Source organism: Rousettus aegyptiacus, unplaced genomic scaffold, assembly GCF_014176215.1.
Source record: "Rousettus aegyptiacus isolate mRouAeg1 unplaced genomic scaffold, mRouAeg1.p scaffold_m13_p_9, whole genome shotgun sequence".
NCBI lineage: Eukaryota > Metazoa > Chordata > Mammalia > Chiroptera > Pteropodidae > Rousettus > Rousettus aegyptiacus.
The window spans coordinates 31494374-31505794 of NW_023416312.1; the positions used below are offsets into that span (position 1 = coordinate 31494374).

Genomic DNA, 11421 nt, shown 5'->3' on the forward strand with positions numbered 1-11421 from the left:
GGCAATAAACACATGAAAAGATGCTCAATATCACCAGTCATTGGAGATATGAAAATATTAAAACCACATTGAGATACCAGAAACATATATTGGAATGGATAAAATAAAAATGCTGACCATACCAAAAAACTAGTGAAGATGTAGGGGAACTATAATTCTCATACATTGCTGGTAGGAATGTAAAATGGTACAACCATCTTTGATAGTTTGGCCGGTTTGGCTTCTTTTGTCATAAAGTCGATTATTCTATTTTTTTTCTTTTTTTTTTTCTTTTTGTTTTTTTTTGTCATAAAGTCAATTATTCTTTATACAACAATCATTCATTAAAAGTTTACTATATGCTACACATTGTGCTGGATACTTGGAAGTAATATTGGTGGTCTCTTAAAACATTAAACATATACTTATTACATGATCCAATTATTCCATTCTTCGATGTTTACCCACAAAAAAAGGAAATACATGTCCAAAGACTCGTACACCCATCTCCATCAACAGAGATGGAGATTATTATCCTTTTTGTGGCTTAATTATTATTAAGCCACACAAAGGAATGAAGTACTGATACATACTATAACATGCATGAACCTTGACAATATTATGCTGAGTGAAGAAAGCCGTACACAGAAGGCCACATATTATATGACTCATTTATATGAAATATCTAGAATAGGTAAATCCATAGACAGAAAATAGGTTAGTGGTTGCCAAGGGCCTTGGGGAGTGACAAATAGAGTGCTAACTGGCATGGGATTTCTTTTAGAGGTAGTGAAATGTTCTGGAATTAGATAGTACATACAACCTTGTGTATGTACTAAAACCATTGAATTGCACACTTTAAAGAGGTAGATTTTGTGATATGCGAATAAACAGGGAACTACATAGACGAATCTCCAATAAGTTTGTAGAGTGTGTCAGACAGAAAGAGTACATACTCAATGATTCATTTATAAAAAAAAAACTCTAGAAAGTGCAAACTAAATAGCAGATCAGTGATTGTTTAAGGGTGGGGGTAAGGCAGGAAGAAGGGATTATTAACAAGAGGCAGAGGAAAGTTTTGCAGGTGATGATGTTTACTATCATGACTGTGGTGATGGTTTCAGAGGTATATACATGCTATTTTAGAAATAATACAACCCCTCTCTTCTGCCTTCATACGCCACAACCATTTCTTTCCATGTGCATGTCACTGCGATATTTCTGATAGGGAGCATAAAGTCATCTCTTAGAGCCCCAAATATGAAAAGTTGTTACTGCATGGGATGAGGTTATGAGGAAAATCAGAACTCCTAAAAGATTAGTGAGCAAAGCTGTAGCATTTAGTCCTCTTGTGAGACGCTGCGAGGAAACCAGAGGACACGTTTAATGCTTTTCTCCTTTACCTGCTGGTGTCTGGGGATCTGCAGGCAATGATAACTCTCCCAAAAAAGTCGTAAAAGACCAGGGGTGCATGAAAGTCAGGATCCCTGAGGCCTGGGAAGGGAGATGCTTTCCAAGTTTGAGGAAAGTACCCTGAGTGGCATTCATAGAGGGGTAATCCTTCTAGGATGTTCCAGCAGCCCCTTTGGATAGCCAGGGGAGGATCAGTTCCCAACAGCAGAAATCAGCCAGACTGACCGAAGCACTGGAGGTATACTTAGTGTGGCAGTGCAAGCGTGTCTGTGTGAGCATGTGTGTGTGTCCCTTGAAGCACTGCAGTACCTGTCTGAGCTGGCCTCCTACCTCCATCTCCCTCGTTTACTCCCCTGCAGCCACACTGGCCTCCTCACTCTTCCCCAAGTACAATAGCAATGGTGCCCCCACACAGCTTTTGCACTGCTTCTCCTGCCTGGACTACTCACTCTCCAGATGACCCTCCCTCACTGCCTTCTTCCCTTTGCTCAATGTCATCTTTGTAGTAAAGCCTTCCCTGCCCATCCTATAACTACTGCCACGTGCCTATCCCAGATCCCCTTTACCCTGCTGCTCTTCCTTTCCATCCCCCACAGTTCTTAGCACCTTCTAACATACTAGAGCACCAGCCCCCAACCTTTTTGGCACCAGGGACCAGTACTCCTATGAGAATCTAATGCTTGATCTGAGGTGGAGCTGAGGCGATGATGCTAGCGCTGGGGAGCAGCTACAAATACAGATGAAGCTTTGTTCACTCGCCCACCACTCACCTTCTGCTGTGCAGCCTGGTTCTTAATGGGCCACTGACCAGTACTGCTCCACAGCCCCGGGGGTTGGGGACCCCTGTACTAGATTATTTACTTTTTATAATTTATCATTTCTCATCCCCACTGGAGTGTCATCTCTACGAGGGCAAGGATCTGTGTTTTGTTCATGGCTATTTATCCCCAGTATGTAGAATCATGACTAGCATATAGTAGGGCCTCAATACTTGTTGGATAAAATGATTTACTCTCTACTGGATTTCTAGCATTCAGAGCAGTACCTGGGATATATAGTAGGGGATCAACAGATGCTTATTGAGTGAATTAGATCAATAGGGACACTTGGTGAGGTACCACTCTCTCATGTAGCTTTCCAAAATGTTAGATATTTATCCATCTGTGTGATGCTACAGACATGCAAGTTAAGAGGCCCCCATGTGAGAGTAGGAGCATGCCCTAGCTGCAGAAAGCATGTCAAAAGAGTATCTGTATCTATCTGCCACCAAGCTCAGCCCTAGGAAGCAATCCCAGTCACCCAAATAATTCACTTCTCTCTGGAAGACAAGCTGCTTCTTGAGTCTGTAGCCACAAATTCCTGGCTCAGTGTTTACGCAGTTTTTAAGAGGCAACACCCTGCCAGGGAAACATCTGGGCACATGGCAGAAAAGGGAGATGTTTCTTCATCCATATCTTGCTAAGTACCCATGATGTGGAACAAGCCAGTCTGGACAGATTGTTTGGGTCATGGTCCCTGGTTTGTTGAGTGGTCTATGGAGAATTCAAAGACACATGGAAACTGTTGCAAAGCAGACACAGGGGCCCAGTGCCCTTCCCAGAGGAGTTTTAAACCTTTCTTGAGGATGTTACTAAGATGGATTTATTATGACTTGGAAAAAGGAGACCTTTTGACTGGGTGAAACACATACAGTGCAGGAAGCTGACTACTGGACATGTCAGATAGGGAACCTCGAAAATCCCAACCCTTCCCTCCAAGATTAAAAGTACAACCCAGCCTGGAATTCCAGCAGCAATGCATGCAATCACAATGACTCAAGAATCAGAGGAACTGGGTGAGGGGGTTGTCCCCTATTATATGCCTTAACCCTGTTTAATCGATCTTGAAAACGTGAATTCTGGAATTAATTAGGGATGATGAAAAAGTAAATCAGTCTGTGCAAGTGTACTTGATGTTGGGGCTAGTAAATATTGGAAGTTTTTCTAATTATCCCATACCTGGCTAGCCGAAATGAGCTAGCCAGGCCAGTGACTAGCTCACTGGCCTGGCTAGCTCATTTCGGCTCTAAATAGTAGTCTGTCTCTGCTTGGGGACAGTAACTTACCTTTACTACTTTGCTCTAGGGGTGTTTAAATTCTCCAGCGCTGTGCCACATCAGGACTTTATACCAGGGGCCTAACTCAAATACCACTTATTACATCAATGACTTAAGTGTCTAGGGATGATTTAGAAACAATTATGCCTAAAACTCTGACTTCTCTTATTGATTTTGTATATCAGGCTGTTAAACAGAAAAAAAGTTTGAGGATTCTTTGACAATAACCTGGAGCAACCAGAGAACTTCTACATGAGACAGACAAAACTTTTTACCTTCAAGCTAAAGTCTTGGGACTAAAATAGAGGCCCTGAAATTAACTGGCTCCTCTGAAATGTACTGCTAACATATCCTATTCATGAGTAAATGCCTCCCTTTCTCTCATTTCCTGTCACCAGCTCAAGATATCCTCTGGGTGTCTGCTCTGGACCAAGGATAGAAACAGAGTCACTGCTAGGATGCTTGCTCAGGAAGTTGTCTAGAGATATGGCATTCCAGATTCGATAGTGTCTGCTTAGGGGACAGATTTCATAGCTTCTATGTTCTGAGAGTGAGCTTGTGAGTGAATGGATTCTTTAACTTGTCTGACAGCCCAAGGAAGGTGGTAGGGCTGAAAAACGGAATGGTTCCCACCTCAGTTAGCAAAGCTCCTACCTCCACTCACAGCTCAGTATACCATTTGAGTTCTTCATTTTACTAAGTAGTTGAAATGGTTTTTATTACATACTGCTAGTAAATACTAGGTTTATTTCTAGCCTCCCTTCTGGCCAACCCATCTTGTGCCCTGTCCTTGTCCCAGGGCTGCACTGCAAGTGCAGGATGGGACAATGATCTCCCCACCTTCGCAAAGGCAGGCCTTTCACACTGTACAGAACTGGTAACCGCCTGGGGGATGGAGTGGATCCATGAGTCAGTCTTCATCTGAGTCACTGGGGCCCACGTACTCGCAGACAGCATCATAGTGAAGCTCCATCAGTCGATTCTCTCTCCGCAGCTGCACCACAACCTGGCTCCGCTCTCTGTCCCGGCCCAGCATATAGCCCACCTAGAGTAGAGGCATGTGGAGTCAGCTAGGCCAATCCAGATACCAGGACACGCTCCCAGCCCCATTTACAGGTCTGGGACTCACCCTTCCAGCATGTGGCCCCAGCACCACCATCACCCGGTTGCCCTCCACCTTGGGGACGAGGGTCTCCAGCATGTCTTCCCTGACTCCTAGAGACAAGGAGAGGGGAGTGAGGCCTGCAGCAAGAGCCAACCCAGTCAAGGTCTTGTCAGAAGGACCTTTCCTGTATTCCCTGGAGCCACTCTGTACCCTGTCGACAGATGGGAGTCCCATCACACCCATTTCAGATGAGAAAACCTAAGAAGCACTTCCTAACGATAGTTGTACAATGATGATGGGTGGTGGTAATAACAAGACACTTTATCATGACCATGTTGGAAGCCCTACTCTGCGACAGGGAGCTCAATGAACACCCCTACAAGACACTAGTCACAAGAGGGAGAAATAGGTCATTTCCATGCTAATTTTGCAGATGGGGAAAGTAGGACTCTGATAAGTATCTTAATGTTCTGTTAGAGGATGCTGGGCCTTGCAAAAAAACCCGAACTCTGCCCAACCTCCCAGCCTTTGCCTGGGCAGTCTCTTGGCCTAAGATGGTCTTGATCAGCCTCCTGGATGATAATGACCCAGTGGCCATCCCTGACTCACCTTCCAGGACCCAGCCTTCATCTGTCCGACACACACAGGTATCTGGGCTAAGAACATCTTCAACTGTCATCTGGGGAGAGATCAGGGGATGTGAGAATTCTAAAAAGTTAAGGGGGCCCGGTCCCTGAGGGAAGAAGGGGACCCAAGCTGTGAGGTTCCCACCTTGGTGTTATAATACTGGCCGCCCTTGTGCAGCTTGTCCACAAACCTCACACGCAGGTCCCTGTGCAACCAGTGCTGACTCCTGGGGGCTGCTTTCTTACTCTTGGCTGCAGGCTCATCCTGTCTGTGGAGATGGGATAGACACCAGGCTTAGTCAGATGCACATTCTGGTCACCCCGCCTTTGCCCACCCATAATGCTACTCCTAGTTCCTTCTATGCACCTGACTCACCCTAGAAGCCTTCTCTGACTGCTGGAACCTCCCCACACCCCTTCCCTCTACTGCCATCCCAGATGCCCAGGGTCCCACCGATCTGGAAGGTGTTTCCGCTTCTTCTCTGAGTCTTCCCACCAGATGGGGAGGTCCTGATCCCGGAGGGCCTTCCATGATGAGGCTGTTCCATTCTGTTGCCCTGGGGAAGTTTTGCTCACCTGGCCTGTTCAAGGAGGTATAGGTAGAAGCAGGAAAGAACTTCAGTATCTCACTCTCTTTCCTTCTTGGCCATGCCTCAGCCTCAGGCTGCTTCCCATTTGCCAAAGTGTCCCCTCTCACCATAACATCTTTGCCTAGGCATTAAAATACTTTCTCCTTCCTCGGACGGTCTTGGTCTCCTTCAGAAAGCCCTTCTCAACCACCCCAGCCTGTGCTGACATTGCTTACCTGAGTCAACCACCCAGTGTGGGGTAAGAATCCTGGAGAGCTCTGTCAGCACCCATCTCGCATCTGCCAAACTTCCCCATCCTACCAACACACCTAGAATGCCTTCCTCTCCGGTCATGCCCTAGTCCTGCCTACTCTCACTCTCTAGCAAAGGAGAAGTTCAACAACCCAAATAAACAAAGACCTCCTAAGGGTAGGAACTGGTTTCCACACCTGTTTCTTCTCCCTCAGAAAAAAGGCTAAAGCCCCAGGGTTACTAGATCAACCTTTCTTTAATTAAATTAAATAAACCACTATATTCGTTCTCACCTCCTGAGCTCTGAGCAGAAGGTGCATCTGCTGGGCAGACCGCTGCCCCTCCCCTCTGTAGATCTAACAACCTCTCTCTCAAGACAGGCCCTACTGCCCCCAGGAATGCTTCTTCAACTCCCCCAGCTAGGTAAGAGGCTCACTCACTGAGATCCAAGGAGTTCTTGTCAAATTCCTGCTGGGAGATGGGCCGCAGGCAGTACTCGCTAACAGTCACCATGCGGCTCCCCACGGCCAGACGAACCATGGCCCGAACATTGTCAGGATCAAGGCCTTCCACCTAAAGTGTAGGCAGGAGTTGAGTAGACTTGACCCGTATTTCTAGAACCAAGCACTCCACCCTTACCTCCAAAAGGCCTGACCCCTGTGTCTCCCTCAGCAGACTGCGATCCCCAAGGGCAGGGACCAGGTCTAGTCTCTGTGTCTTCCCCACTGGACTGTGGGACTTGGGACATATTTTAAGCATTTAATCCTCAGGGACTTGTGGCATATGACATGTTGAAAACCGAGGCTCGGAAAGGCCCAGCAAGTGGTCCTAAATTACCAAGTGAAGTAATAAACCAGGCAAGCCTAAAAGACAAGGACTTCTAGCCTTTCTACCCCAAACCTAATTCTTCCTCCCTCTGTCACTCACATCAGTTTTCCCTGCTGTCTGTGTTGGGTTCCAGGCACATCTTGGTTCCTTACCTTTCCATAGAGGCCTCGGTGAGGGCCTGAAAGAACCATCACAGCTCCTCCAGGCACCAGTCCTTGAGGCTGGTCTTCCTTATCTTTCTCCTGCTCCTCATCTGGCCTCGACATGCAGTGTGGGGCAGTGGGGTCCAGGGCCTGGATTTCAGTCAGGTTGGCACCCAGCCCTAACCCTTTGGGCCTCAGTGAGTTGACACGGGGCTTAACCACTCTGAAGGGAGCACAGAATATGGGCTTGTTGGGGGATGCGATGGTCTTCAATGCCCCATTTTCCTCCCCAACTCCTGCCCAAACCCCACCCTATCAAAATAGTCAAGAATATACTTTTCCATCTCTTGTTAGGACAGTTTTCGACCTACAAAAAGGGCAATTTAATTTGGTTCAACCTAATAACATGCTGCATACACCATCTATTACATAGTATCTACAGTGTAACCAAACACACCAATATTTCCACAAGGGAATTCAAATATTCACACCAAACAAGAAAAACAGATTATAAAATGCTCGATGTCAATTTGGGTCACATCTAGCTGCCAAAGGTTTATGAAAAGAATGTTCAGAAATGCAAAGGGATTTTAACACCATGTGATAACAGCAAATGGCTAGTCTATGCTTATTTAGGGCCAGGGCCGACTGTGAGTGCTTTATGTGTATACTTTCACTCAACTCTCAACAGACCTAAAAAGACTATGCTGTTGTTATCCTTATTTTTCAAATGAGGAAACTGATGCCCAGAGTGTCAATCTTTCCATAAATGAGATCCTGTTACAGAGATTTAAAAAGCAAACAGGAGTTAGAAGCAGTAGTAGAAGACTCCTAAATTGGTTAGGGTGGTAGTTTGCCCATCCTATGCCTGGATGGTTCTGGGTGGGTGGTAACCACAGGGGTCTCATTCACTGTCCCGTCTGCTATTCCCTTGCTACCCCAGAACTCACTGATTGAAGGTGCGGCCGATGCCCTCTCCAGGTTTCCAGCCCATGCCCCGCAGCATGGCCAGCCCGTAGGCCTCCACAGGGACTGCCTCATAATTGGCCTCCTCTGGCACCTATAGGTTCAGGCGTAGGAAAGATGGTCAGGCTTTGCTTATGGTGGGTGCTCTGAAATGCATTTGCTATCACTCACTAGGTGACCCTCAATGCTTCTTTTCCAGTCAGCTCAAGGGTAACTTGCTTTCCTCTCACCATTCCTCACTTTATTCTTTCAGTTCAGTCCTTCAACAAATATTTACAAAGCACCTACTCTGTGCCAGGTGCTGTTCTAGGTGCCAGAGATAAAACAGTGAACAAAACAGACAAAAACTCCTGCCCTTGTGGGACTTATATTCCAGTTGCAGAACACAGAATAAAAAAAAATACATAAAATGTGATATGTCAAGTGGTGATAAATTACTTGAAGGAAAATAAAGCATGTTAAGGAGATGCAGAAAGACAGAGAAGGGAATGTCACTAAGTTGATATTTGAGCAGAGACCAGAGAGATGGCAGAGGGAGCCACGAGAATATGAGAAAGGAAAGTGTTCCGAGCAGAGAGAACAGTAAGAGCAAAGGTGCTGAGATAGGACAAGATCTAGTTATTGTGAAAAATGTCATTTAAGTCAACTTGACTGAAACAGATGTGGAGACAGAGAGGGGTGGTAAGAGATTAATTGAGAGAGCTGGGCAGGAGCCACAAGGGGGCCCAGTGAGGAAGTAACTGCAACAGTTCAGATGAGAGATGCTAGTGGCTCAGACCAGCATGGTGGTAGTGGCGATAAAGAGAAGTAGCCAGATTCTAGGCATATTTTGAAAAGGGAGATGAAAAGATTCTGCTGACACATTGTATACGGGGTGTGAAATAAAGAAAGAGGGGAGTCAAAGGTGATGCTAAGGTTTTTAGACTAAGTGAGAGGAAGGATGGGTGGCATTGTGATCAACTGAGATGTGGAAGGCTGTGAAAGGAGAGAAATGAGAGAAATGAGGCCAAAGCTGGAACAGGATGGAGAGTGAAGTGAAAGTTTTTTCTTTTTTATGATGAAAAAAACCAGAGAACATATGAAGGCTGATGAGAAAATTTCAGTCAAAAGAGATGCTGGTCTGGGGCTATAGGAAAACCCTGCTCCAAAGTATTGCAAAAAAGTGAATAAAGAGGTGAAAAGTTGGTCCATGGGAATGAAAGATAGACTCCATTACTTTCGTAGACACATCTCTCACCTTTCCTCTCACTTCCCATCATCACTCCCTCAATTTTTTAATATCTGCTCCACATGCACTATAAGTTGCCTCACTGTTGGACACACATATCTATTTCCTGCCTCCATGACACTGTCTCAGTCATCGCTGCCATTAGGAGTACTCACCTTACAATTCCCTTTCTCACTAAACTCTACCTTTCCTTCCAGGCCTCACTTCTACCACTCTGGTCTCAGTCTCCATCATCTCTAGCCTGGACTGCTAGTCTCCTTACTTCTATCTCCACTTACTAGTCTGTTCTGCTCACACCAACCAGAGAAATCCTTTAAGTCATAAGTCTTGTCCCTTCTCTGTTCAAAGCCCTCTCATGGCTCTCATTTTATTCAGAGTAAAATATAAAGACCTCACCATGACCCACAAGGCCCTGCCTGGTTTAGCCCTCCCACTTCTGACCTCATCTACCTCCCCCCTCACTCATTCCACTCCAGTTACATCAGTCAGTCTCCTTGGTGTTTCTCAAACACTCTAAAGGAAGAATGATGGGATAGGCAGCAGGCCTCTAGTTTACACACAGACTTTCCCTGTTGTATGCAGGGAGGCAAGCCTGGTAGACAGGGAAAAGAGAGGCTGGGGCTGGAGAGGGATGAGGGACCAGCTTACTGTCTCAGCCCGGGGTTCACCAGCTGCCCCTTCCTCATTGGGGGTGCATCCTTTCTGGATCACGGGGATAGCAAGCATGGGGTCAACACCTGCATTCTCTCTTTCCTCCAGAGACTTCTTGGATTCTAAGGAAGAATGAGAGGGAGAAATGAAGTTCCACCCTATCTTTCCGTTTTCCTCCCATTCTTTCTTTACTGGGGTAAGGCAAAGGGGGATCACTCACCCTCAATGAGCTCTTTCATAGCCTGGGACAGCATCCTATCCATTACAGCCTCAACATCTGTGGATGGCCCAGAGGCCTGGGTTGGTGGCTGCCTGCGATAGCCATTCTGGATCAAAGGGATGATGAGTTCCTTTGGAGCTTCTGAGGGCTTCACACTGATGTAGACACAGAGGAGTGAAGTCAGAAGATTAGTATGGTCACTGGGTTCTGAACCACACCTCGTCATTTAGAGAAATCGCCAAGGGCCCAACTCACTCCCAGTCCCATGGACCATGTCCTCTGTTCTGACTTGCTCTCCTATCTGATGGTACTTTCTTTGGATTCTCTCCTCCACCCCCAACTTTTAATTGTGCTTTTGAGGATCAGTCCTCAGTCCATGGCTTTCACAATCACCCACAAGTCACCATCTTCAGCCCAGACTCTCTCCCCAGCTCCAGGTTCCACACCAGCCTCCTGGATGGTTGATTCTCTTCTCCAAGTCCCTCCTTCAGACTGTCCTTTCCGAATTAAGCTGATGATGGCCTCCCGCAACCTTAATCTGCCGTTCCATCCCGTCCCCCCTATCAGAGAAGACCCACCGCATCAGTTAAGACATTAGGGGTCTCGTCATTCTCCCCTCCTTTCCTTTTCTCGGAACACATACGCCTCAGGGTCCCCAAGACTGAAAGACACTGCCTCCTAGGAATACATCCTCTCTTGTCAATCCCCACGTCCATCAGGCTCAATTTCTCCACCTGTCCTACAAATACCCGCTTCCTCACCTCCACGAATTTCCTCTGGCAGTATTCAGGTTTTCCAGGCCACTGTCACCAAGACAATCAACTCAGATTGCACCCTCCCGCTTGCACCCACCGCACCAATTTCCAAGGGATGAGAAACCCGGCACTTCACCTCTGCAACTCCCTCCCTTCCACGGTCTTCAGGAAATCCTTCTCCTCCGGAGCCACACCTGCGCCATCTCCCGAGTTCGCCAGCCGTCGCTGGGCGAAAGTGCGACTGAAGTGGAATGAAATCGGGGCAGTAGAAGCTCCTGCCGGCCGCAAAACACCATCTTCAGCGTCCGCCATCTTGCTTCTCTTCCTGGCCGGTGAGCTGCTTGCTGGGAAGTTTAGTTTGGGTTCAAGTTGCCTGGGGCCTGACGACTAGCGTTAGAACTACCTTCCCACAAAACTTTGCGGCATCGACAGATAAAGGAGGATAAGGGGCGGTAGGAAGCAATCATCGCTCTTCTACTTAATAGGCGCGCGTCACGCCAAGCGTACAGGGAAATGTAGTTCTTCAGGGAGGTAGGCGTGGTAGGAGGATTCTTTATTGCCAGATAGTCATTCTTTCGTGTAGGCGTTTGA

The 11421-nt window shown here is 46.8% G+C and overlaps 1 protein-coding gene across 1 annotated transcript in view; it reads right to left on the bottom strand.

The window, feature by feature from the left end:
• Nucleotides 1-4178: 4178 nt before the first annotated feature.
• Nucleotides 4179-11421, bottom strand: part of GPKOW (G-patch domain and KOW motifs) — a 7607-nt gene continuing 364 nt past the window's right edge. The window contains exons 1-11 of the mRNA XM_016153296.2: nt 10967-11421; nt 10076-10230; nt 9853-9977; nt 7961-8070; nt 7020-7233; nt 6480-6612; nt 5673-5799; nt 5364-5487; nt 5202-5271; nt 4617-4702; nt 4179-4532 (exon numbers count right to left, since the gene is read on the bottom strand). The exon at nt 10967-11421 is cut by the window's right edge and continues 364 nt beyond it. Of these exons, the coding sequence (XP_016008782.2) occupies nt 4398-4532; nt 4617-4702; nt 5202-5271; nt 5364-5487; nt 5673-5799; nt 6480-6612; nt 7020-7233; nt 7961-8070; nt 9853-9977; nt 10076-10230; nt 10967-11142 (1455 nt within the window). The 5' untranslated portion in view covers nt 11143-11421 and the 3' untranslated portion in view covers nt 4179-4397. The remainder of the gene's footprint in view (nt 4533-4616; nt 4703-5201; nt 5272-5363; nt 5488-5672; nt 5800-6479; nt 6613-7019; nt 7234-7960; nt 8071-9852; nt 9978-10075; nt 10231-10966) is intronic.